This window comes from Drosophila grimshawi, unplaced genomic scaffold (genome assembly GCF_018153295.1).
Source record: "Drosophila grimshawi isolate 15287-2541.00 unplaced genomic scaffold, ASM1815329v1 contig_44, whole genome shotgun sequence".
NCBI lineage: Eukaryota > Metazoa > Arthropoda > Insecta > Diptera > Drosophilidae > Drosophila > Drosophila grimshawi.
The window spans coordinates 23,137,744-23,165,252 of NW_025063240.1; the positions used below are offsets into that span (position 1 = coordinate 23,137,744).

At 36.8% G+C, this 27,509-nt stretch overlaps 4 protein-coding genes across 7 annotated transcripts in view; 3 read left to right on the forward strand and 1 right to left on the reverse strand.

Moving 5' to 3' along the window:
- Positions 1-3,504: 3,504 nt before the first annotated feature.
- Positions 3,505-7,525, reverse strand: LOC6558381 (dendritic arbor reduction protein 1). The gene is made up of 3 exons (XM_001983174.3): positions 7,496-7,525; positions 6,029-7,230; positions 3,505-5,825 (listed from the first exon to the last, which is right to left on the reverse strand). Exons 2-3 carry the CDS (start codon positions 7,081-7,083, stop codon positions 4,535-4,537), a joined length of 2,346 nt encoding a protein of 781 aa, XP_001983210.1. The 5' UTR covers positions 7,084-7,230; positions 7,496-7,525; the 3' UTR covers positions 3,505-4,534.
- Positions 7,526-8,075: 550 nt separating this feature from the next.
- On the forward strand, positions 8,076-9,594 carry LOC6557875 (aldo-keto reductase family 1 member B1). Its single transcript, XM_001983173.2, has 6 exons — positions 8,076-8,187; positions 8,303-8,470; positions 8,534-8,706; positions 8,915-9,059; positions 9,115-9,312; positions 9,370-9,594. Exons 1-6 carry the CDS (start codon positions 8,110-8,112, stop codon positions 9,559-9,561), a joined length of 954 nt encoding a protein of 317 aa, XP_001983209.1. The 5' UTR covers positions 8,076-8,109; the 3' UTR covers positions 9,562-9,594.
- A 244-nt stretch (positions 9,595-9,838) lies between these two features.
- On the forward strand, positions 9,839-11,833 carry LOC6558660 (transmembrane protein 267). Its single transcript, XM_001983172.3, has 3 exons — positions 9,839-10,268; positions 10,344-10,776; positions 10,975-11,833. The coding sequence occupies exons 2-3, from the start codon at positions 10,483-10,485 to the stop codon at positions 11,374-11,376; spliced, it is 696 nt and encodes a 231-aa protein (XP_001983208.2). The 5' UTR covers positions 9,839-10,268; positions 10,344-10,482; the 3' UTR covers positions 11,377-11,833.
- Positions 11,834-12,689: 856 nt separating this feature from the next.
- LOC6558399 (calcium-binding protein E63-1) overlaps positions 12,690-27,509 on the forward strand; it is a 30,452-nt gene continuing 15,632 nt past the window's right edge. The window contains exons 1-3 of one of the 4 annotated variants that reach the window (XM_032742446.2): positions 12,719-12,854; positions 19,942-19,980; positions 20,083-20,122. In XM_032742446.2, coding sequence (XP_032598337.1) covers positions 19,942-19,980; positions 20,083-20,122 — 79 coding nt within the window. In that variant the 5' untranslated portion in view covers positions 12,719-12,854. Of the gene's footprint in view, positions 12,855-16,481; positions 16,605-19,941; positions 19,981-20,082; positions 20,123-23,174; positions 23,220-27,509 lie in introns of those variants that run through there. The other 3 variants (XM_001983171.3, XM_032742449.2, XM_032742463.2) reach the window with 3 other exon arrangements.

The window sequence follows — 27,509 nt, forward strand, 5'->3', positions numbered from 1 at the left end:
TGCGGCTCTGTGTGTGTGTGTGTGTGTGTGTGTGTCTGTCTAACGAGCAATAAAACTAAATACATACACATAAAGTTAATTATAAAAGGGCGAAAGGAAATTGAAGCTACCATCAGACTATATTGAGCTGTCGATGCAACTGACGGATTAAGCTAAAAACAGTCAAGATGTGTGCAGGAGGGAGTGAGGGGTAGGAGTAATGGTGGCGAGGTGTTGCGGGGAGGGGGGCTAACTGGCCAAAAACGAAATCAGCCAAAATGTTGAGCGGAGAACTTTGCGAAACGACTGCAATCAAGTGGGCATTAAAAAGGGGAAGAAAAACAAAACACAATAAAACAAGCGAGAATGCTGTGGACGTAAGTGTACTCGACTGCGAGATACCCTGTAGGCCGCAGTTGAAAATGTATCAGTTCACAAATCAACACATTTCCATTTGCATTTCCATCTCCTGTTACGAGAAATGCTACGGGAGTTTCTTGCGCCTGCTGAGATCAATATGAGAATAGGTTGTTGACCATAACTTGGGTGTTTCTTATTCGATTTTTAAAAGTGACGCAGTTAATCAATAAAATGTCGAGGTATATAATATATCATTAAGAAGCATCTGCCTTTAAAAATTAAACGAGAACTTACATGCCAAATTTTTTTCTAGGTCGGATCAAGAATATATATATATAAAATCCATTAACCCTTCTTAGCCATTTTTAGTGGCTACAGGGTATACAAAAAAAAAGCATCAGGAAAAACGCAAGCAGCAAAAGGGAAGCTGAGGAAAAAAACTATGCGTAGTAAAAGCGATTTTTATGGTTGCTAGCGTTTAAGAACTGCTGCTGAATTTAAATTTGCTTGCCTCTCAACAGATAATGGGGCTGCTGGAGGAGCAGCTCGAGGAGCAGGAGCAGGAGCAGGAGCAGCAGGAGCTGGAGCAGGAGGAAGAGCAGTAGCATCCCGAGCCAAGCTGTATCTTTGAGTGCGTTCGAGCGCATTCAACCTCAAAATGAATAATTGCATATGCTTCAATGATTTGCGACTTTGTTCGAATGCTCTACAAGTTTTGCCAGGCTTTAATATCTGCTCTCTCTCTCTCACACACACACACTCCGTCCCTCTCTCTCCCTCCTCCTCTGCTGACCGCATTAAAGGTGAGAATCGTTTTCTGTCTGTTTCTGTCTGTGTGTGTTTTTTTTTGCTCGACAAAGTGCTGATACTCGTATAAATTGCTGGCTAATTTGAAAATTGGCCACTTAATTGCACCGATGGTCAAAACGAGCGCTCAAACAATAATTGAGTTAACGGTTATGTGAACGATTATCGATACCAATGGCCAATAGGTACTCATCGTCCTCATCGTCGCAGTATTATTATTATTATTATTATTATTGGCTGGCCATTAACACCAGCTTCCCAATTGCCAAAATGCAATTCGATTGGCTTAGCTTTAGTTTTAGCATATGTTTTTTTATTGACTTAATGTGCATACATTTTTACCAGGGATTATCACCTCCCATTCTCTTCTCCTCTCTCCCTCTCTGTCTCTCTCTCTCTCTCTCTCTCTCTCTTTCTGTCTCTCCTGTCTCTATCCGCCCAGCAGTCCGCCGAGAATGCCACCGTTGCCACCGCCACCTATGCCGGGTATGCTCACCAGATTCCCCAGTAAATTATTGCCATTGAGGTTCAGCAGACAGCTGTGTGAAAGTAATGTCATGAGAGGAGCACAATTTAAGTTGTACTTCTTAGCACCACTTACCGCAGATCCAAGCGTATTACTTGCTGACACGCCCACTCTTGCAGGCACTGCAATGGCATAATGGAATAATTTTTAATGAAATATAGCAACAATTAATGAAACTTACCAGTTCAACTTTTATATTAGAGTTTAACTAAATTGTCCCCTAAAATCGTAACATTTTCCATATTAATAATATGAATTTATATGCTATGTAAAATGAGTCTAAGAATACCAATATTTCCAATCCAGCTACACACATAGAAGACAACACGTTGGAAATTAGCCATATTGTTTCTGAATTTTGAGGAATTCAGCCTGATATTCAGAAATATTTTTTAACAAACCATAATTGCAAATGTTAGAAATGAACATGCTTAATAATAGTCTGAGCTACTCTTGCCGCCAAAAGTATAAAGACTCACTAAAATTTAGAGACATATTTGTTCCGGACTTACTCGTATGCTCTGTGCAGGGGGTCGAGGACATGCTTCGAAGATGGTGCCATCTCCTGGTGGTTTAACTGGACCTGGCTTAGGCGCGTCTTCCTACAAGCACAAATTAAAGTGGCTTAGGCCAACTTAGTTAGGCATACTTACACTTGTGGCCAATGCCTGAAAACACACAAAATAGAGTAAGTATTTTATTATTGAAACAGTTTAACGACTAACCAGGCTAAACAACAGGCCAAGGCCAACAGCAGTCACAATGAGCAATGTTTGCATATCAAAAGTTTTCGACGAGTTTCGATTCTGATCTGATACTGAACTGACCTATCTTTCAGGCTTTAGCTTTTATAGCTTACAACAACGGAGGCAGTCGCTTTGGGCACACAGCTGTTGCATTATACTCCCAAATAGGTCACTGAACAATGCATTTATATTTATATACACATACATATATTGAATTTTGTATATACATAAAATAATCATTTCTTTAATTATTTATTATACTTTTTATTATTTATCTGAGATAAATTTTACATTTTTTAGAGTCAAAATTAACAGCTACGTAAATACTGTTGCCGATTCCTATGCTGATTCTGATTTTAATTCGCTGATTTTATCTAAAATCGAGATCCAGAGGATGAGGTCTTTTGAGATTATTAGTGGTTATGGGTAGAAGATTGAGTAGGGCGTTAGGATGACTGAAAACCCTATTAAGGTATCCGGCATTGATTAATTGATTTCATCCACTTTCAACATAATACCTTCATAATGAATAGATTTGCTTGGGATTAATTATGGGCACTTGAATTCAGAGTTATGAGATTTGGAATTGCGGAATCTTTAAATAACTCCAGAGTTGTTTCAGAATGGTTTTATAAAGTAGGCGTCTATTTCTTAAGCTCAATCTTCAAAAAGCTAAGTAAACACCGCAAAACATACACGAAATGCTTTTTTTTTTCGATTATTGTTTTTTTTTTTGTGGTTTTTTTGTTCTTGATAATCATAAATATTTATTTGTCATGCAAACCGTTTTACACTTACATAAATAAATAGGTAGGTTCATTTTCATTACGAGTACGTTTTGTAATTGTGTGTGTGAATGTGTGGAAACTATATATGTAGTATATATAGCATATACTCGTAAATAAGTTTACGATATATATATATATATGTATATGTGTGTGTGTGTGTGTGTGTGTGTGTACGTTACAAGAGCTAATTGTACAATAATTCATCTAATATTATAATACCATTTGTGTATATGAGAGTATAATACGAGCATTCTTTATTATTCATTATTCAATATTCATTATGCATTTGATTTGCTAATCGATTAGTTATAGTTAGTTGTTGTTGTCGGATTTTTGTTGTTGTTGTTATACAATTGATTAATTGGCTCTGCGGAACGTTGCAGCAAATAAAGGACTAAACATTCACATACGAGTAATAAATACATTTAAGTAAGCAGCAATTCATCTTTTAGTTGCAGTTGCAGTTGTAGTTGTTGTTGTACAGTTGAACTTTGAACTTCAACTTGAAATTGAACTTGAGCTATGAGCAACTATCGATTTGTGGGATCTGTGGCACTGAGCGAGTTTCCTCGGGGGCCTCCTCGAGAGTTTCCTTTCATGAGGCAAAACTTGAACTTGAACTATAAGCAACTATCGATTACTGGGATCTATGGATTCCTCGGAAATTTCCTCGGGAGTTTCCTGAGGACTTTCTTGGCAAGAGGCAGACGTGAGAGACTTGAACTGTAACGATGAGCAGTTAGCGATTTGCAGTTTATGTGGATTCCTCGAGAGTTTTCTTGCAAGTTACAACACGTGAACTGAATTATGAGCAACTATCGATTTATGGGTCTTATGATTTCCTCGGGAGTCTACTCGGGAGTTTTCCTGCCAGCAGACAAATATTCAACTATGAACTGCTATCGATTTTTAGGTTATGTGGATTCCTATGCAGTTTTCTGATAAAAGACAAAACTTCAACTAGAGCAACTATCGATTTTTAGGACGTGTGGAACTGAGGAAGCTTTTTTGGGGGTCTGCTCGGAAATTTCCTGGAGAGATAAAACTTGACTTAAGAGCAATTATCAATTTTATGGATTCCTCGGACATTTTCTTGGGATCTTCCTCGGGAGTTTCTTGAACTTGAAGTATGAACAATTATCGATTTTTGGGCTATGTGGATTGCGCGGGAGTTTTCTGATAAGAGACAAAACTTGAACTTGAACGAGGATGAGTTATCAATTTTTTGTTGGGAATTTTCCAGACAGGTAGTTGTTGCTCGTGCTCTACAAGAAGAACTATGGGAATAATGTTGGCTGTTGCCAGCAGGCACACTGCCAGCACTGTCCTCAGGCGCACTGCACCTTCTTGCAGTTGCACAGCCATTTGATGATTCTCGCATTGCGCTCCACAATCGAGGGTGGCTCGGATGGGCGATAGGGTTGTGTGGTCTGTGGTTGGGTCTCCGTACTATCTGGCAGTCGCATTGAGTCCACGGTGCTCACATCCGAGAAGAACACCGTACTGGAGTCATCCGAATCGGTTTCGGGATTATGATGTCGCCTCGGCTGACTGTAGATCTCATGGAATGCCTCATCGTTGAGTCCGAGGCGATCAAAGAACTTCTCCAGCTCCGAGATGCTGGCATTGAGTGCCTCCCGTTCCTGTGATTGACTTAGAGCCGCATAGCCATCCGCGGAGAATCCCTTGGGAAAGAAGATATTCTCGTGCTCCACATTGCGCTTGTAGCCAGCCGATGCACCCGCTGATCCTGCTCCACTGTGGCACTCCACGGCCGTGTTGATCGGTGAGGTTCTCGGCTGGGCGGGCAAACGATTGCGATTCTTGAAACGAATGCAACGCTGCCGCTTAAATTGTATCGGGGGCGGACTGATATCGTCCATCGATGGTGCCGAGCCAGGACTCTGGACGAGGGAGCTCTGTGAGTGATTGAAACTCGTGTAGCCCTGGGAGCTGGTGTGCAACTGCTGGCTGGATGAGCTCGAGTAACGCGGCGTTGTCTGCTGCTGCTGTTGCTGCTGCTGCTGCTTGAGTCGTGGCGATGGCGATGGCGGCGTCGGTGTATAATCATCCTGAAATGCCTCCGGCACCTCCGGCGTCGGCATAAAATTAAGCAAATAATCGGTGGCAATGCCAGCCCCATTATCATAACCATGTGATGTCAACATGTGTTGACCCCCAGTCGTGTCCTGTTTGCAACGGCAATCGATGCAATCCGTATTGCGTCCGCCGTAGGAATTGGCGCTGTGCTGCGTAGAGGAGCCACTGTCCCGTCGTGTGGCTGCCACCAGGTTGCAACAGTTCTTAATGGTGCTGGCACTGGCCGCATTTGGCTCCCTCTGCCGCTTATAGCACGGCTCGCTGCGATGCGTATAATGACCGGAACTGCCACCGGAATCACGGTTAATGGATGACTCTCCAGCGGATTTAATCGAACGATTGCCTCGACTGCAGCAGCTCAGGATCTCACTGTGCGGCGAATGTCTGCTGATCTGGGTATGCAAGTCCGGTAGCGACTTGTGGCTATTGATGTTGTAGTCGCCGCCAGCTGTGTACGGAGCACGCTCGTCCGGATTGGCCACCTCGTGCGAGTGCGAATACGACCGCTGATAGTTGTATCTATCGAGGGGAAATAGGAAAGATTTTTAGTTGCTACACTCAGAAAAAAAGGTATTGTCGAATTGGCACAAGTCTTTCTGAATTTCACTTTCTAACGTTTAAAAATAACTTCGAAAAACAAGAAAAACATGTGTTTTGTGGCTCGTTTCTTATTTTGCTGAGTGTACTTTAATCCAGACCAATCGAATCCAATCGAGTCTTACCTGTATCGCTCGTTGTGCGCCTGACTCGACTTGGCGGCATACTCCGCCGGCGGACTGATGGGTCGATAGTTCTCGGTGAGGACCAGCGGCTCCTCTCCGCCACTGTTCACATCCGCCGGATAGCCAACGTAGGCGGCGGCTTCCCTGCCAAAGGCATGCGAAGGTAAATACAATGGTGGCGGTATTCTGAGAGCATTGCTCTCCTCATCGCCGTAGTCTGTGGCAAGTAATTCCGTATTGGATTCACGGCGTAATGAACGCTCCTTGGCTGCCTCGTTGCCGAGCAGCAGTCGCAGCTTATGTTGCAACACATTGTTGTTGACAACGGGATTGGAACGATGTCCAGGATTGCCCGGATTGGGCTGTGAACGCTGATGATGTGGCGGATGGGATTGGGGATGTTGTTGTTGCTGCTGCTGCTGTTGCTGCTGCTGATGATGATTGTGGAGCGTGGCGTATTGTTGCTGCTGCTGTTGCCTGGTCAGGCTCATGTAGCGTCTGTCCTCTAGCTCATCGTAGTGTCGCTCCTCCCGACGCTTGCCACTGTTCGCATTCCGATAGCTCGCCTGCTGCAAGCGCTCAAAGACCGCCTCCGATTTGATATAGAATGGCTTCGATTCTGCCAGCAGTTCTACGGCGGATTTGCGCTTGTTGTTGTAGTTGTTGTAGTGCCTTCCACTGCTGTGATAGAAGGCAGTGCTGTGTGGTGCCCCATGACCACCACTCGCACTCTGACTCCAATAGTTGCGACAACCCGCCGTAGACTCCGGCAGCGCTGAGGCAGACAATGGACGCTGTGAAATTGTGCCAGCTGCACCAACACCGGCTCCACCGCCGACTACGGCACCGGGCATGTAGAGTGAGGCGTGTCCATTGTAAGGACTCTCAAAGATTTGCTGGCTGGTCGCGTACAGCGTTTGACTAGACGTTCGTGAATATTTGGGCATTGTTGTGGTGTACATGGCCGGAGTGGAGCCATGATGTCCGCCCGGAGAGCTGCTGCCATTGCAGGAGCGCTGCCGTGGACTGCTGCAGCCATGTGCCACAGTGGCCATGTCAAACTCGAAATCGTATCGAGAATCAATAGCCTTGAGTTTTTTTCTTTTTCTTCTTTTTTTTCACCTGCTCTGGCCTCGAGTGGGTCTTGGGGGGCGTCTCGGATTGGGTTTGGGGCATGCGCAGTTGAAGGCGTGCTGCGTATACTGAAATTACAAATACAATCATTTTTCAGCTGCTCCAACTTTTCTAACTTAAATAAACACATTTTTGGGCATTAACATTTTATTAAGTATGCAAAATGTTTAATAACAATTTATAAAATAAGTGCACATATTACATATACAGATATACAGTCTATAATCTGTATTTTATATACACTCTTTTTTCTTTTGACTCAGCTTAAATCAATTTAAATTTTAAGCAGTTCCAATTTGTATATATTTTAATTTCACACACTTTGAGCCTCACCCCGTTTATAAACTTAAAAAAATTGCTTCAGTTCAGTTTCTTTTCTTTTTTATTTTTTGGTTTTTTTTTTTTTTGTATGCAATGTGTTGGCATGTGACGAATTGTGGCAAGGACTACGACTACGGACTACATTGTGCCACTTTGGAATAACAGATGTTGTTTCGCTTCCAAACTGTTTCAGTGCTTTGCCAAAAAGCGTTGCAAAAAGCTCGCTTCTGCGCCCATATAATAACGGCAATAAGTATACTTGAGCGTGAAAAGCTTGTGCTAATTTCTGGAATAGGGCACACAAACATAATAATTAAAAGTTATTTATTTCATGACATAATATTTTTGATTAATAATTTTTATTTGCAATCTTAATTGCAAATATTAATATTATTATTAATTAATTATTATTATTTAGTTGTTACTAATTATTGTTACTTATTTATTTATCATTATTATTTACTAAAGCGAATTGAAAAGTCGCCTATACTCAGGCGATAAAAGCTTTTTTAGAACACGTGCAAAGAGCATGAGCGAAAGAGAGCGGGAGAGAGAACACATATAAATAAGAAGCGGGCGCAGTTGTTGAGCAACAGTTGACAGGCAGCTGGCAGAGAAATCGCAACATGTCGGCACCAAAAGCTCCCTACGTAAAGCACAACAACGGCACTCAAATCCAGACAATTGGTCTGGGCACATATACGGTAAGCCTAATCACAATTACGATCACTTTCCATAATGGAAGTAAAAAATAAAAACAGAAATACAAGCATTGCTATCGTTCACTCTGTCTCCCACTCTCTATCTCTCTCTTTGCAGTCTTTGGGTGGTGATTGCGAGCGGGCAACGCTGCATGCAATTGATGTGGGCTATCGGCATATTGACACCGCCTATTTCTATGAAAATGAGGGGGAGGTGGGCAATGCAGTGCGCCAGAAGATAAAAGAGGGCGTCATCAAGAGAGATGATATTTTCATAACGACCAAGGTAAGTGAAGAGTGAAGTGAGCTGATTGGAAAGTGAGTTCATCTAAATAGTTATTCCACGTAGCTGTGGTGCCACTTCCATGAGCCCGACAGAGTGGAATATGCTTGTCGCAAAACGTTGCAAAACTTTGGACTGGAATACGTTGATCTTTATCTGATGCATTGGCCATATTCCTATGTCCATCGGAGCGATAATGTGTTAATGCCAACGGATGCCAAGGGTGAGGTGGAGTTAAGGTAAGTAAATATTTTTAGAGAGAAACAAATTATATATATTATTAATAATTACTTATTATTATTATATATTACATTATGCTACATTATATTATATTATATTTTATATTATTATTAAATACAACTTTATGAAGTATATTTCATTAAAAAAATACAAGTATATAATATAATTCATATTATTATTATCATTTTTATATTATTATTTTACCAGCGATGTGGATTACTTGGACACCTGGCGTGCCATGGAAAAGCTGATCGATTTAGGCCTGGTCAAAAACATCGGCGTCTCCAATTTCAATTCCGAGCAGCTAAAGCGTCTGTTGGCCAACTGCAAAATCAAGCCAATACACAATCAGGTTGTATTTTATTATATTATATTTTATATTATATTCATACTATATCTTTCTGCAGATTGAATGTCATCCGTATTTGAATCAGCGTAAATTGATTGCTTTGTGCAAGGAGCATGATATTATTGTTACCGCCTATTGTCCCCTGGGCAGACCAGATCCATCTAAGAAACAACCCGGTTTTATATACGATGCCAAAGTGCAGGCAATTGCTGATAAATACAAAAAATCAACAGCTCAAGTTGTACTCCGTTATCTGGTGAGTATTTGTACAGAATATAATATATAGATAGCAATTAATCCGTAATCGTTGTAGATTGAAATAGGCACTGTGCCGTTGCCAAAGTCATCGAATCCGAAGCGCATTGAGGAGAATTTTAATATATTTGACTTCAAATTAGATGCAGCTGATCATTCAGTTTTGGACTCATATAATAATGGGGACCGTCTGGTCAAAATGGAACATGCTGTCAAGAGCAAAAATTATCCATTCCACATTGAGTTTTAAAAGTTGTTCGATGAATATATATATATATATATATATATATATATATATATATAAATAAACAGCTAACAAGAAATTCAATTTACGACAAGTGTCAGATGTTATCGCCAATTTTATTGTTAGCTGTTTATTTATATATATATAAATAAACAGCTAACAAGAAATTCAATTTACAACAAGTGTCAGATGTTATCGCCACTTTTAAAGGTTAATGCAGTCAAGTGTTTAAGTGGGTATGTGTGAATGTCATTTCTTATCTTACTTAAAGCAAGAGAGCTTCGTATGGAAAATTTCATTGATATGCTAATACAGACATGTGTATGTACTTGCTTATCTTGTGTGTAGCGAGAGAGCCTTAGCAATAGAGCTCTTGAAAATTAAGTTATTAAAAAGGTTATGCTCAAATTTAATTTTCAATTAGGGTAGTCCACTTGAATTTTGGCGCCTCCAGTCAGCTGTTGTATTTTGAAGTGCTGCCAGTTGCTTTGACTGCCAAGTGGCAGCACTGCATTTACAGCTGTAGCCGACTTCACGTTGCTGTGACTAATATCAAAACATGCTGGGGGCAAAAGGAATTTAGACCCAAAGAAAGTATGCCGCTTGTTGTTGTTGCTGCAGCAAAGTCCATGTAATGCTGGCAATAGTATGTGTGTGTACTTGCAACCTAAGGTATCTGCAGGATTGCAGTTATTGCAACATCGGTGAAGCACGTGAGTGACATCGAATAAAATCAACACAAAATTAACAGTTGCAGTTAACAGTTTTTGTTTTTACTTTGCTTACAGCTTAAATAAATTGTTGTAACAGGAGCATTACAACAACAACAGCGACTAAGTGAAAACAAAATTGAAGAAACAGCTGTGCTGAGATTCCGTCCATAAACGAAACCAGTTCAAAGTTCCAGATCGAATTAGGAATCGATCGATGCCACATTGCCACACAATGGTCTATCTACGGATTGTGCTCACCACGCTGGTAACCATCACATGCCTGCTGGGTGATAATTTCGTCGAACTCACCCAGCATCCGCTGCTCAAAGCTCTGGCGGACAATGCAACACATGCCGCAATTGGCGCCTTGACCGGAATCGCATTTGCCATGCAGTTCTATGAGCGAACCAGTCAACTCTTTGGCTGGATATTGATTTTCAGCTGCTTTGTGGCATCCTCGTTCATTGATCTGGATCACTTTGTGGAGGCCCGTTCGCTCTACTTGGAGGTGAGCTAACGGCACATATGCATACACTCAGAAAAAATAACGGTCAATTTAGTTTGTAGACATTTTTCTGCTAATATTTAGAAATTATTTCTAAAAACAAGAAAAATGTTATATTTTCTAAAATAGAGATCGATTTGTTTTCTGAATGGATCTAATATATCAACAGATATTATCTATTGTATTCTTTACTATGTCCAGGATGCCACCAATTTGTCGCGTCGTCCTTTTCTGCACTGCTCGAGCATTGTGCTCGGTCTGATCCTGTTTTATATATGCACAGCATGCCTGAATTATTTTCGCAGCAGTTTAATCTTGGGAGCGCTGCTCTGTGCCTTCATCACGCATCACACGAGGGATGCAGTGCGTCGGGGCTTTTGGTTCTGGCCCTTTATGGGACACACGGATCGCATACCTCAGTTGGCCTACATTTTGGGCACCATATTGACGCCATACCTGTTGGGTTATCTACACAATATCTGTCGCAGCACCTGGGTGCTAAGCTTCCTGGGCCAATATATTAAGCTAAGTGAGAGTAATTATCGGAGTGGTGCTGGTGGAGTTGGTGGCTCAGCTGCCAGCTATCGCTATTTGCAGGTGTAAGTTTTGTGATACTACAAATAATATTAATATTGCAAATTCTACTACAACAAAAAATGCTTTTCTTAGGCTTCAAGCTGATTAGGTTTAGTATCTGAAAATGTAATCTATCCAGAGCTTAATTAAAGCTCATTAGATTTAGCTTTAAGTTAGCGAAAATTTGATCTAGCCATGAGATACAAATACTTCCACATTACAGGACACAATTTCATTATAGGCTGTTTTTTCCAGTGTAGTTTTTTACTAGTCTCCAACACAAAAACACAGATAATATCCAAAATGTTGTGATATTTAAGCATAAGCATTTAGTATTTAGTATAATCAAAGCAGACGCGCACAACTAATCGATTTTCAATTAATATGTGTAATCTGAACGACTAATAGCTATAGATACAATATACATTATAGAGACACATACTTATGACAAATATTTTAATCAAATCAATGTTAATTTAAATCAATAAATTGCCTTCTAAAATGGCTGTTGCATCAGCGCTAAAACTGATAGCAATAATTTTTTATTTCTTGGTCCATTCGTTTAAAATTGTTCTGCAAATAATACAAGTTTGTCTTATACACTTGCAGAGCATATTAATTGAATTGATGCTACTAGCATGTCAATCGAAAACAAATCCTGATCCTGTTTGTTATTAGAAAATCTGATCAGTTTTGAGGAAATTATGGTATTGGGAAATTGCTTAACCTTGTCCAAAACTGATTTTTTGGGCTAGTATTTTAAGATGAATTTGGAGTCCGCATTCAACTTTAAATTCAGTATTAATCTAGAGATGAAACCATGACGAAAAGACATGATTTTGATACTGGGATAATTGGTTCCATTTCAATACGATTTTTTGGTTTATAATTTTAAAATCTGCTGAACATTTAAACAGATGGACTCCAATGTGGAAGGGTATACAGCATTTAGATGATAGCTGTGCTTTATGTGTGTCTTATGCTTAAATGTATTTTAAAAATGTCGTCTATTTTTAGACTTATTTCGGTTTGATAGTCAGATCTATTTGCCAAAAACTAAATTCTGAAAACTGCACAACAAAAAACACGTTAAATGTTCAATAGAAAATAGCACAATTAACAGTTAAAACCGAATGTGGGAAAAGATAAAAACAAATAAATAAAGCAGAGCGTGGGGAGAGAAAATTAAAAAGAAAACCCAGCACAATGCATTACACTACAATATGTACACACCTTTTTAACATGCCCACGCCCACGAAAAACAACGGGACAGATGAGGAGACGACGCCGACGCCGGCGCCGACGTTGCCTCCAAAGCAGAGGCAGAGATTCGGTTGACAAAACGCAAAATACGAATGATGATCATTTGCGTTTGGACTGTGCTGCCTGCTGCTTTGCACCGATCGCCACTTGTCGTCTTTGCGCTCTTTACGAGACAGAGAAAGAGAGAGAGAGACCAATTGTTGGAACTGGAACCAGAAGGCAACACTGTAAAACCGTTCGCTGTAAGTGCAGTTAACAGCACTGTCAACTAGAGTTGAGCTCATTTACAGCTACCCACACTCACACATACATGTTTACACATATGTGCATGTGTGTATTATGCACTTAACCTTGAAACTTTTTCGTTTTACGCTTCGTTTGGCAGCAATTAGCTAAATTAGCTACACACATACGTAAACACTCACACAAATTCATTCTTACTACGCGTAGTAAAATGAACAGTGATTTAACACTGTTGATTTCATTTCATTCACAGCAACATTTTCATTATTTATTTGAATTTGAATTGTTGTCGCCTTTTTCGCCAGGCAACTAACTTGTTAAATGCCAGCTTAATTTGTATTATCAAATTGCTCACTTTTTAGATTTATTATTAGTATATCTAAGCAACACATGTATATATAGCGATATACATATGTATATAGCTGTGTTTTGGTTCGCTTTGCACAATTTGTAAATTAGTTCAGAAATGATTTTTGTAAATATTTACATTAATAGCATATTAGCAGCGGCCATCAGCAGAGCTGCAAATTTTCAAAAAAATCATTGGCAAAACACCATAAAACGCGAAAGTTCGAATGTGAGTTACCCTGCAAGCAGCTGTTAAATATATTCCATTTCAAATGCCAAATTTCCCTTTCTAACGTTTTGCAGGGAATTTCTCTCATTTCTTAAGGCAGGCTCAGGCACCAATGAGTTAAAAGCCCGACCTAGCCGGCTAGCGATAAATACTTGCATATGCATACGTGTGTATGTGTGTGTATGTATAGGCAATCGCTGCAGAATCCACACATACACATATTTATGCTCGTTTTAATTATCATGCTATCCCTTTCTCACACATGCACAAAATGCTTGCGCGTGTTAATACTAATGAGATCAATACGATAATACTTTTTGTACTAATAACTTGGGTGTTTATAAACCGATATTAATAGCATTTGGATGCCTTTGACTTTAAAATTGTGACTTTTATTGCTATCGCAAATCAATACGTATCGATATTCGTGAAACGGAGGCAGTTATTGATAAAATTAAATAAACTTCAACTGTGTGTTATAGCCTCTGAGATCGGCTAGTTCACACATATGGATCAAGCTTTATCGGTTCGTCACTTGCTCCTGATCAAGTATATATATACTATTCGGTTCGAAGCTGCTTGCTTCTGCCGGTTACATAAATTTACACAAGTCCATTATACCCTTTTTAGCCATATTTAATGGTTGATGGCACATCAACAGACAGTTTTTCATCATTTCTGCTACATATATATACATATATATATACATATATATAGATATAGATATATATATTCTCAACCCATTTGCAATGAGTTCTATCGGTCGACGCGTGGCGCATTTTATGCATTTCTGTGCGAACTTTTAAATAAATAAATAAACAAGATGCCAGAACCAAAATGAATTTTGAACTTGTAATGATTCAAATCAAAAGCATATATATGGCATATATATGCTTTTGATCTATACAAAGTGATAACGATGAAATCGGCCAACCAGAAATATGTTTATCAAATATTTGTTATATATTTGTTAAATATTTATTAAAATTTCTTAAATATTTGCTAAATATTTATTAAATATTTGCACAGCTTCAAACACATTCATTGAATGAATCATTATGATAAGAATGTTAATTTTTACCCCATTAAAGCCAATGGGGCCTTTCAGGCTGTTTCAGGCACACTTTTTAAAATGACTGACAAGCACTTAATTATATATATATGTATATATGTATAAATAGGCAGTGATTTATCACACATAGCTATAGAATTTAATTTAGCTGTACTTTTTCATGTCATAAGCTGATTGTGTATTAATTAAATACAGCTTATCTCTGGTTTCTGGATTGCGAAAGGTGTCTCTAAAAATTATCAATCCCCAAAAATAACTCATACGCAACGTGTGTAACTAAAGGAGAAAAAAACGCATCCGTTTTATTTTTACAACCGGGTTGATTGACTTGTCAATTAAATATATATATATATATATATACATATATATATATTTAAGACTTTTACAACTTTGAAATATATAAATAGACACAAATATGCTGCTGGCATATTTCTTTAATTTGAATTTTATTTTGAGATTCGAATAAATCGCACTAGTAAACAATGCCACAAATCTTATTTTCTCTATTCTCGACTGAGCTGATGTGAAAATATTATATTCGAGACAGCTTTATTGTGTTTTCCGTGTACTATGTATATATTCAGCATATGCTCAGCATATTATGCATATATATATATATATATATATGTATATATATATATATATATATATGTATACAGATGTGTGTGTGCCTTTAAATCCCAGCCAGATGCGTGTAGCTTTCTTGTTGTTCTTGACAAGAACAAGCAATTTCAGCTGTCTGTAGGGCATGCTTAAGATTTAATACCCTAAACTTTCGATCGATTTGTCATATACATTCGCCATTATTATCCAGCAAGTCTATTTCTAAAAGGGAACATTGTTTGTCTTTTAAAAAAAACCAAGCTTTTTCTCTTACACATCTACATCTTTTTTAAGTGTACAAAAAATATTTATAATTTTCATGGTATTTTTTTATATATTATTTAGCTGTTTTGTTGCTTATATTATTTTGAAGAATTTGTATGTTGAAAAACAGGTTGTGTCTTTTGAAAAACCGGGGATTCCCTTTTCTTAATTTGGAGTTTTCTAAAATTTTAGAAAAATATGCAATTTTTTCTCAGTGTAGTGATCCGAACTGAAGTCGTCTACTTGGCTAGTGCTGCTCAAGGGGAAATCCACCTGACCGCCAAGTTATGCTACCCTTTACAAGCTTATAAAATAGGGTATGCAAATTGGATAAATCACAAAATAAAAATGGCAATCGCAGCAACAACAACAAGGGAAAAAGAGAGATTTTCTAAACATCTGTGAACAACAACAACTATAAGATGATGAAGAAGAAGAAATTGTCTGGCACGGCAGCTGCCGGTTGTCGAGTTGATTTGTTTTTGTTTTTGTTTTCATTTGCCGTTAGATTTCTCTTATTTTATATCGTTTTTTCTTCTTTAATATCGTTTTTTTTTTTGTTGCTGTTGTTGTTGTTTTTCTTTGTGTATTATTTGTTGGCTAGTCTCGCGCCCACATTTTGCATACATATATAAAAAAATATATATATGTGCATATGTGTGTGTGTGTGTGTTTTTTTTTTTTTTGAGTTTCGGTTGCCTGCGTCGATCGTTGGAGGCAAATGAATATATTCTCAATATTGTTTGAGACTCCGTTGCGAGACGATCGTCAAGCGGAACGCGACTCGCGACTAACTATATATAATCATATATATATATATATATATATAAACAAACCAGAGCAAAATAAAAATAACAAAAATTTCAAGTGCGATAATTTTGAACACAAGTTGAAGGCAAACTGAGGATCAATTTTTTATTCTAATGGGCAATTTGCAAATGCTGCACGCGCGCATTTAAATACACAAACCGAAAAACACAAACAAAGAAGTGTTAAAAATAACTAACAAAAGATTTCAACGATTTATGTGCACTTACAATTCAATCAAATCATAAGCATCTGCTAAAATATATATATACATATATATTTATATATATTTAAAAGTAGGGCATTTATAAATATTACACATACGCCACATCGTCATCGCCATCGTCATCGGGCACATTTCGTTTTGCATCCCTGCTTTATCCACACTGAATGAGCCCAATGAGTGGACTACGTCAGCAGCTAAAGGTGAGTAGCACACTTCTAAACCCTTCCATCCCATAACCCGAACACGATCCGTAAAACATTTGTGTAAATATTTATTAAATTCGTTTCAAATCGAGGCAACAGCCTCCGCTTTCATTTAACGTACACAAATTACACTTTTAATGTTTGCGCATATTAATTGTTGTTCCCCAGTTAATAAATAATGTTTATGGCACTATTAACGCAATATTTAAAGGCTCGTTTAGCATTTATACACAACAACAACAACAACAAAAGTTCACATTGAGGCAGTTTATCATATTTTTACTGGTTCATCTCTGTTTGACTTGCATGTAAATATTGATTTTAAGCATTAACAAATTAACTGGGTCTCAATAAGCGACCTCTCAAATGATGTACGCCATTCAAAATGCCTGAAAAAGGTATAATGGTTGTACACAAGCATGTAACAGGCAGAGGGAAGCAGCTACGAGCCGAGTAAGCTTGATATAACTCGATAACTGCACTCGCTTCGCGAGCATCGGTACACATCGATTTGCGATAGCAATAAAAGACACAATTTTAAAGCCGGTGGCTTCTAATTGATTTGTAATAAACATTGACTTATAATTTATCAACTGTCATCAAGATCGAATATGAAACAGCCAAGTTTTAGTTAAAAACATATTCTCATATTAATCTCATTACTATCAAAATGTGGTGCCTTAGTTTATTTTTACTCTTTACTGCCTGTGTCTACCACAAGAAATGGAAATACTCTCATGCATGCTTACAACTCGGTGTACAATATTTTTATTGGGAAATAAGGCAAAAATACTAGAATAATATATTTACTATATGGTTTTAGGGTATATCGTAATCCAATTAACCCGACAACAACATTTTTACTTGATTTTACTCGTCAGAACCTGTGGAGATCATATGAAATAAGAGCACTCCACACCTGCTTACATTTGAGAGAGCTCACTCGACTACAGCATTCCTACTTGTTTTTATTGTAAAACTTATCCACTCAAATGTTATTTATTCATGCAATAAGGGGTATTTTTGTAATATACACTCATTTCATAAAGCATTATCAAATGACTTCATATTTCATTCTACAGCTGCTTTTTAACTTCAGTCAATCCTCAACCTCATCCAACAGGTAGCTAATGTCAGCCCCTAAATTAGCTAATGACTCAACTAAAATATAGCCAAAAAATAAAACAAAAAATATTTCATAACAAGGAAGAGTGCTGTAGTCGAGTGAGCTCGACTACGATATACACAGAGCCCAGTTGTTAAATATATTCTACTTTTATTGCAAAATTTCCCTTTGAAAGTTTTGCGCCAAAATGTAAGCAGCTTTGCAAACGCGCTCTGTCGACACACACGTGAATATTCATATATACATACATACAAATATACGTCCATGCAGTCGTAACGGGGTAACGGAGTTCTGAATCATACACACAAAAAAAGAAGCGATATTCGATTAACGGAGGCAGTTATCGATAAAATAAGGCAAACTTGATCTTCGCTGGATATTCGATAACCTTTATTCCAAATTTGAAGTCTCTAGCTTTAATGGTCTCTGAGATCTGCGTTTTCATACAGACGGACATTGCTATATCGACTTGACTGTTGACCCTGATCAAGAATATATATACTCTATGGAGTCGGAGATGCTTCCTTCTGCCTGTTACATACATTTGAACAAAACCATTATACCTCTTGTTAGCCATATTTATTGTGTTCAGGGTATACAAATTGAGATCTATATAACATATTCTGAGATAATGTGTAACTGAAATTAATTATTTGAAATTAACCCAATGGGTATCTATTACTTATGCTCATCATATTAAATTAATCCAATTTGATACATGATGGATATCTGTTACCTATGCTCCTTAGATTATATTCGCAATATTTAATGTTGAATTTAATGTTTCGTTTTGCAATCTTTTGGCGTATATTGAGAATAATGAGAATAATGAGACGTGGCAACGTCAGACGACGGCTGCTTAATGTTTTCTATGCCACTAAAAAAACCGAGTGTTTAAACAACACACAAAAAAAAAGAAAAAAGTCTGCTCGCCAAATATAAACAACGGCGATTATTAGCTTTTGTTATGCCAAATTTATTTATCAGGGGCGCCTTTCTACGAAAAGAGCTTGCCAATAATTTCAGCAAGTTTTCATTCCCATTTGTTATACGCAATTGTTTCGATCTGTGAGTTTCTCTTTTTATGCTAATCTTAAATCTGTTTGTATAGATTGTAATGAAAAACACACACACAAATTGAATGAGTTCGTTAATCCACATTATTAAATGTCGCCGAACTCAGTTTTGTCAGCCTTGCCGTATTTCTGTAGATCAAAGTTTGTCACATTACAAATTTATGTGGTCTAGGAATGACGCTTTCAAAAGGTGTCCGGTAAATGTGATTCTAAGCAGTCGTTAAATATGCAATTCGAAAACGTCTTATTTAAGCAGACAATAAATTTATGAGTTTGTTTACATTTTCAATTTATATTTACTGCCCACAAGCAAATAACCTCGGCCAAGGTTTTACAGTCGGGGTTAGGTTATTGGAATAACCTTATGCATACTAATAAGTAGTTGACAGATGAAAGATAACTTTATTTGAGGTCTCTGAGATCGACTCTGCGGTTGCTGCTGAACAAGAGTATATATACCTTATGGGATAGCAGATGCTGTCTTCTTTATAGCCAGTTACATACCTTTGCACAAAACCTCTGAACACATTTTCAATTTTAATAGAAGAGCTCTCTTAGTCACAACGAATGTGGAATGCTCGCGTCTATTTTATCCCTCAATTAATTGCTGAATACTAAAAGGATGAAAATGAGGGAAATTAAAAATCAATTGACCCAAGAATTGGCACACAGCTTGTTGGCCGACTTTGTTGTTGCCGACTTGAGCAATTTGAGTTTTCAGTTTAGGCACAAACTCAACACAGCAAAACAAAAAGAAAAAAATAGGAGAAAAATGCTGCAAATTCTTCAGACTAAAATAAAAATGTATAATAAATTGAAAATCGCATTTACATTTACACAAAGAGTGCTCAAAATAACGACGTAATAAACGAAATGTCAAAAATAAATAGAACACCAACAGCCAAGTACAGTAAGCACTAGTAAAGTAGAAACTTGAGTATTCTTTTTTGGCAATTTAATTGCAAATTGCGCCTTTTGTGGAAGCCAGTAAAATATTTTTGATTTTCTTTGACGCTTAAAACTATGCAATTAATTCTAACAAAAAATGTTAGCCAGTAAAAGTAAGATTTATATATATATATGTATGTGCCACATAACTAAAATGATTTATATAAGTATTTATGTGCCTTAGATGCTGGGAACAGCGCTGCTGGGAAAACGTGCCCCAAAGGTAAATAAACGAGTGCAATTTTCTAAATAAACACACAGAATTTTTGTTTGATTTTTTTGATTAATTTATTTCTGATTTTTATTTTCATTCGAACAACGAAAGGCTGTAAAAAAGAAACCGTTTACCGAAGTGGAAATTACAGGTAAGTGAAAAACGAAAACTTGCAACAAAAGTTTCAATATTTATATATACTCGTAAAATTGTTAATTTGATGTTTTTATATAGATTATAATAATTGACACAAAAGGCTATATGATATGAATTTAATAATGCCTGGTAGCCTAAAATAGTCTTGCCTTTCATTATCAAAAATAGTCATATATGATAGTTATTATATGATATAAAGATAAAAAAGTGGGTTTATGATACGAATTTATAGACTGGTTCCACTAACAACATTTCTTAAGTCCTCAATTTTTTTTAATTAATTTTTTATTATGCATTTCGCAAAGACTTAAATCAAGTGCCGCTAAATGTTAAGAATGTGAATGTTACGAAATATTGGGCAATATAATTGTGTAATTTAGCATTTAATTATCATATTTATTATTGATCATTGAATATATAGGGACATCGTCTCACAACTCTATCCTCATTATTACTTTTAATGGTGTTTTGCTCAGTTTTCACAATATGCAACAAAGTTTTCGCAGCTATTCGCATTTAATTGCATATAATTTGCCAGTTTGGCGTCCACACGACGTATACGCAATCTGTCAGCCCAAATCAAATTCAAATTCGCAAATCGCAAATGCTTTTTCATTTATTTTTGGGGCTTGCACTTTTGAACCCAAAAGCAGTCTAAATTTAGCTGTGGCCGCCCTTTTGCGTGTCGCTAAATGCTAAAATTAATTCATGTTTGTTATTCGCTATTTCTTTTTGCGATTTGCTACACTCATAAAATATAAAAGCATTTTTGGAAATCGCCATACCTTTAGCGTCAATGGTTGGTCACCTTTTATTAAACTATTACTCAGAAAGTACATTTCTAAAATTAAAATAATAAACAAATTTTAAATAGCCGTGTTTAAGTTTTCGCATATTGCCATATTATTGGAATTGATCTTTAAAGCAAACCTTTCTAAGTTTTATTAATTTGTTTCCTAATATGTATAAATTACTCCTAATAACAAGAAAGCTTTATATTTTTCAGGGTGATTTACGAAAATATAGGGCGTTTTTTCTCTGACTGTACTTGCAGACGGCGTTGTTGCTTTAATAGTTGTGGTTTGTTGTTAAATAGATCATTTATTTTTGGCAGCAGCGGCGACAGGTGCACTGACACTTCAGATACACTCGGGCTTAACTCATTTTCATTTCCTCGTTTGCTGGTTTTGTAAACAAAAATATCCAAAATTATGAAAAATATATAATCTAATCGATTGTATTAAAGTTAATTAATTTCATTCACTTGATGACTGATAACTGAAAAGAAAGACTTTGGCAGGCAATCAAAAACTTAGCCAAATTATTAGCTGAAAATAACTCTAAGTTCTCTTCGCTGTTAATCGCTTAAGCCAAGTACAAGCTGACTGAAAACAAGTCAGCTGACAGAATAATGAAATTGATGTTGATATATCTATAGAAATGCAAACATTGAGATGATAAATCTTGTGTGAACTTGAAACAACTAACAAAAGCTGTGATAAATTGAGAATTTTCTGACATTGTTTTTAGTCTCGTTCTATGAGTCGTGTCTGTTAAAAGTTATCTTCACATAAAAGAATTAAACCAATGTGTTGATTCTTTGCCGAGGCTTGTCAACTCAATTAAAAGTAACAAGTGAGCGGGCATAACCGACTGAGAAATACTCTGATACCAGGGTAATAATATGAAATATTATTTTTAATATTATTAACATATTGGTCCCAAAATTTGTACGTCCATTCTTGAAAAAGAAGATCAGAAATCTAAGCTCAAAGTTTGATAACTCTATCCTTTAAATTTATGAGAGATTTGCAGCTTTATCGACTTGCAATTATCGGTTTTATCGATATTTTTATAAAATTATTTTTAAATCGTAATAAAAGTCTCTCTGCTAAAATACTCGAAGCTAGTCTCTTCCTCACAGTTAGGGGAGATAGTGTACTTGATAATCATCCATTCTCCAATTATGGTATATAATATATTCAAAAATATTGGTGGTAACTTTCCATTTTCTCAGTCGAAAATTAAAAACAAAATGTTTTAAGATCAATCTAGTGCAGAGTATGGAATGCCTTAATTGAAGCAGCCACTTATAAAAACACTTGTCGTTTTTGGAATAAGGCCTTTCGTATCTCTTAATCTGTCATAACAAATAAGAGTGCTCCAGTTGATAAAGGTCGACTGTGAGATACCCTGTATCAGCTTGAGCACAGCTTTTAATAAAATGGTTCAAAAAGTGTTAAATCTTAATAGCTCTGCAAGAATATAGATAGATTAAGTCGGAGATGTTTTCTTCCGCCTTTTTACCAAACCTAAAGATACCCATTTTAATCACTTTCAATTAGAACAGGGTATAAAAAAGGCAGCAATCAGAGCAATATCATATAATATTACCACATAGGTGTGTGTGTATGTGTGTGAGTGTGTGTGTATGTGTAGTCTAGTTACTTGTATTACATTCATATGTAGTAAATGAAATCACCCACGAGTTCGAAACTGATAAAAACCTTGTTCCCATAATACTATTGCAGTTATCTCAGCTGTCGCCGGAAAGGTGCTCCGGGTATCTGTTTTTTTTTTTTTGCCCATATCACAAAAATGAAATATAATACAATATAACATACTCTCTCTCTCTCTCTCTCCGTATCTCTCTACACTCATAAAAAATCGTACTACATTTTTGTAAATCGCCATACTATTTGCCGGGGAATACACTTTATGGTTGTGACTTTCTAAAAATCAGGGTTTGCATTTCAAAGATTCAGGCTGGATTTTTAAAATATTTCGAGAAAAAAAATGTATAATTTAGGACGATAGGGGCGATTTTTTTGTTGAGTGTAGCCTGGCCAAAAATAAAAGTTAGTCGTCATTATCTTGGAGTTTTCGTAGATAAATCGTGGGACATTGTGGCCCGTTTTGGGTTTCGTGGAGCATTTACAGTTAAAGTGCCTAACCGAGAGCCATCAGAGCATATTCAGCTCATGGTCTGGACAGACTGGCAGACTGATTGGGCTATTGAGTGATTGATAACCGACTAGTATTATTATTAATTATTGAAGCACATTTCGCAAATATGAGCAAAGATGATAAGTGTGAGTATGTGCCAAAGAACTCGGACTACAATCCTACAATTCCACTTTTCCACAATTCGTTCGGACTTCAGTCAGATCATAATAAACAATTATCGATAGCAATATGTGTGTGTGTGTGTGTGTGTGTCAAACCAGAATTAGAATCGGAATCGGAACTGCTTGTTTATCGATTCTAATACTATATAATAATAATAATAATAAATACCGTTACTAATATTAATATTATGATAACGTGTTTAGAAGTGGAAGAAAATTCTTCAAAAAAATAAGTAAGAACAAAAACATAATTTAATTCAGCGTTTTCACCTTATATACAATAAAAAATATATTAAAAATCAACATTTGAAGAGAACGCATTTAGCATTAATAGTCTCTGAGATTCGATTAATCATACAGACGGCCAGACTAAGATGTTATGGTCCGAAGTACTTGAATTTTTGTAAAAATTAAATGCATTTTTGTGATATACATACTTAACAGGTAACTGTGAAAAAGTAACAAAAAAAACCGGAAAATTTCTCAGAATCTGTACGTCAGAATCGAAATCGATTTCGGCTTGACATCCTGATGTAAATTACAAATGTAGCAAGCAGTGACTCAATGTCAAATTTATTGTGACTCTAAAAATCCAATTAAGCATTTTGTCATTCAAATATCACAATTATTGCCTAGTAATCGGCTGAGCGATGTGTGGGCGGTTGAGGGGGGCTTGGCCAACATCCACACCCACAACCACACACACAGCTACATTAACGCACCCACATGCACTCCACACCCTTTGCTACACTCAGAAAGAAGTCACCCTAAATATTAGAAAGTGTTTCCTCATTTTAGAAATAATTTCTAGATATGAGATTCAAAATTTGTACAAATATTCCTACTATTAAAAAAAAAACATTTCTAAAAAGTAGAAATTCTTAGCACAATTGTTTTCCGAGTGTAGGGGAAAAGCACCAACAACATCAACATGAACATTAGCAACGCTCGCAGTTGGCAGTTGGCAGTTAATTTGTTACTGATGAAAACTGACAAGCGCAGCAGCAACAAAAACAACAACAATAGCAACAAGAGCAACAATTTTTGGACACGCCTTCATGTTGATTTATGATTACGCAACTTTTTTGCGCACAATTCGCATATTTTCCGTTTATGTTTTGCGTCTTTTTCTTCAGCGCCGAGCAACAATTAAAAAAAACCCAAGTTCCACAAATGAAAAATTACCCTTGGTGAAAGTGTCACAGCAGAGTGTTTAAAATATGCTCAGAGTTCACGTAAAATTATTGATCTGCCTTTCATAAGTCGTAAGGAAGTTAAGAAAAAGACAAAAAGTGGACAACTTTAAAGAATAATAATTGTAGCTCATGCCCAACTCAGAAGAACTTATGCTGAGATTAGAGTAATGAGTAATGCAAATTTGCAACACACATACATTTGTATGTATGTTTAAGCTCGGACGTGTGTACGCTCTTCTCGAAAGCCGGGGATTTAAGTTCGGGATTTTTACTCTTTGGTGCCTGAGCTTGCCATAAGAAATGAGAGAAATTCCCTGCAACACAACTGAAATGTATCCCCAAGTCGAGAGTTTACTCGCCTACAGCATTCTTAGTTTTTTATTTATGCACATACATATATGTAGACTTAAGTCTTTAAATTAAAATGGATATTTTTCCATCAGAGTAAAGCAAGTATTTCAAATGCTCTCGTAGCTCAAATGTCACTCAAATTGAAGATAAACTGTTTTTGTTACTTTTTTAATAATTTGTGGTTGTGCAGAGAGCAAGTATTAAATATGTATATATATATATTACATGTCAGAATTGGAGGCGTTTTCAATCCGTTAAGCATAAATGTCAGAGAAAGTTGCGGCATGTGGCGCCCTCTGGCGTCGTGAGGACGTGACTTCATTTGATTTTCATGCTGCGTGACTTTAGCGCTCATTATTATCATCATCTCTCTTCATCGGTTGTCGGCTGATTTAACTTTTTGCTTATTTGCTGCAAGTAATCGAGGGGATTAGAATTTCTTCGCACCACTCTCGATACGTTCGCTGAGTTGTGCTTGGAATTCTTCGCAGAACTTTTAAAGTCGACCTCGCATTTCTTTTTGTTTTGTTACTTTGCCAAATTGTTCGTGATTCAAATTACTGCAAGCGAGGGGAGTTGCCATAATTTCTCACCACTTTCGCTGCATAGAATTTTTTGAACTTTTGCTGAGCTTTATTTACAGAACTTTTAAAGTCGATCTCGCATTTCTGATTATTTTTCTTTGTGTTGCCTTTTTTTGATTTGTTGGTTTGCCAAATTGTTCGCAATACAAATTAATTAAAAAGTTCTGAGCGCAGTTCAATGAACTCCAGCTAAAATGAAGACTGAAAGGCAGAAAAAGGACAACAAAAGCGAAATGACTTCTGTGAAATAATTATAAAGCTTAAAAATGCACAACTTTATGAATGAAATGTTAATTTTAGTAGTGTATTGCATAACAGAGCTGGCAATTGTTGCATAAACCGTTACGTACTATTTCCCTTCCAAAAAAAAACACTCCAAAGCCGATTTAGGTGTCTTCTGCTACGTCTGCCGCTGCTGCCTCTGTCGCTGTCGCCGCCTCTTGACTGCTGCTCTCATCAACAACAAACCAAATCGTTTTCCCACATTTTGTTTTGTTCGACACTTTCGCTTAGCCAAACACATGGCTGCTAGCAATGAGAGAGAGTGAGAGAGAGAGAGGGTGAGCTTTCCAGTGTTACCCCTGCAAAAGCGCACGCACTTGCAGAGGGAGAATGAGTGAGTGTATGAGAGAGAAAGAGAGAGAGAGATGCATTCTGCGCTTAGTCCGCCGTTTGTCGCTTGATTTTCGCGGTTTGCCGCTGACAAGGTCATTGGAAAGCGTCTCCTAGTAAGTGGCTCCCAAAGGGTCTCAGCCATGTACAGGGTGTTCTGTATCAAATTATAAATTTAACTGTTAAGCATAAAGAAGAGAATATAAAACGTTGTATGCTATTTTTTATTATAACAAGCAGTCTAGAAAATAAATGTAATTAAACTACAAATTTAAAAGCACATCAAAATATCAAAAATATCTACCTTAAATTTAATTAAATTAAAAATTAAAAAATTACATTTAAAAAGCAGTTTTTAAAAAATGTAATATAATTAAATTAAAATCAAAAAGCCGTTCAAAACATAAAATTTGTATAAAAATTCAATGTAATTAAATTAAAAATAAAAAAGCAAAGTTTCTTAAAAATTAAATTTAACGAAATTACAGAAGCCCTTCAAAATATACATTCAATACAGCATTAAAATGCGTTAAGCGGCTTCGTTTGCCCAAAAGTCCAAAGTCCTTCAAAGTCAACGTGAGCAAAAAAAAAAAAAAACAATATGAAAAATAACAAAAGAATTTGTCACGTGAACAAAACCACGCCGTCAAAAACAGTCTTCCAGTTTTCACCATCCCTTCGAGGGGAACCCTTTCCAAGAGAACGAGAGCGAGCGTGAGAGAGCAAGCATTGACTTTAAGAAGCACGTTATAAAAACAAAAGGCAGCATCAAAAATAAAAACAAAAACAATTGGTGCTTGTTTTTGGCATAGCAATTGAATGAATGAAATCACCCGAAGTGACTTCGTGTTAAACGACGACGAGTAGCACATACAGCCGAAGCTGCTGCCAAATGGCGCCGACATGACCAATAACGGCTTATGCATTGCTTCGCAGTCGCTTCACTTCAGTTGCTAAGTTGACGCGCTTGTGAACAGAACGGAACGAAACAGAACAGCAAAATAACAACTAATAGTCAGTAGACGTGTGGTATCTTTCAATCAGTCTAATCAGCAGTATCAGTGCAAATGAATCGGACAACTAGCGTGTTCCTGGCAGAGCAGAATCGTGTCAACAACACTACTAAGATTAACATGCATGTTAATTGCTTACATTTCAAATGCAATCAACTTTGACACACTTTGAATTTTAACACAGAAGTGTCCTTGGACTAATAGTTAAGCCTTGTTATGTCTGTTATGTCACTGTTAAAATATAATGGGGTTCAGGAGAGTAATTTGGAAAGCCTTGCCAAGTATTATTATATAAGCCATATGCAAAAGAAAAAGAAATTAAGTCAACTGTCTTTCCAAGTCAATATTTCTATGAAAGCAGGTCAAAAATTATCAAGAAAATGCGTTTTCATCAAGGTGTTGCGTTTGATTAGTTAAACACAAAAGATCTTGGCTAAAATTGTTAATGATCTCTAAGCTCTAAGCTACTATTGTTAACGCTCTCTAAGCTCATATTTG

Bases quoted from the DNA above. Each gene is read 5' to 3' on its own strand.
- LOC6558381 (XM_001983174.3), bottom strand. From the start codon at position 7,083: ATGGCCACTGTGGCACATGGCTGCAGCAGTCCACGGCAGCGCTCCTGC. The intron at 5,826-6,028 runs GTAAGACTCGAT...TCCCCTCGATAG, and splicing joins GCGCACAACGAGCGATACAG to ATACAACTATCAGCGGTCGT.
- LOC6557875 (XM_001983173.2), top strand. From the start codon at position 8,110: ATGTCGGCACCAAAAGCTCCCTACGTAAAGCACAACAACGGCACTCAA. The intron at 8,707-8,914 runs GTAAGTAAATAT...TTATTTTACCAG, and splicing joins AAGGGTGAGGTGGAGTTAAG to CGATGTGGATTACTTGGACA. The intron at 9,313-9,369 runs GTGAGTATTTGT...TAATCGTTGTAG, and splicing joins AAGTTGTACTCCGTTATCTG to ATTGAAATAGGCACTGTGCC.
- LOC6558660 (XM_001983172.3), top strand. From the start codon at position 10,483: ATGCCACATTGCCACACAATGGTCTATCTACGGATTGTGCTCACCACG. The intron at 10,777-10,974 runs GTGAGCTAACGG...TACTATGTCCAG, and splicing joins CCCGTTCGCTCTACTTGGAG to GATGCCACCAATTTGTCGCG.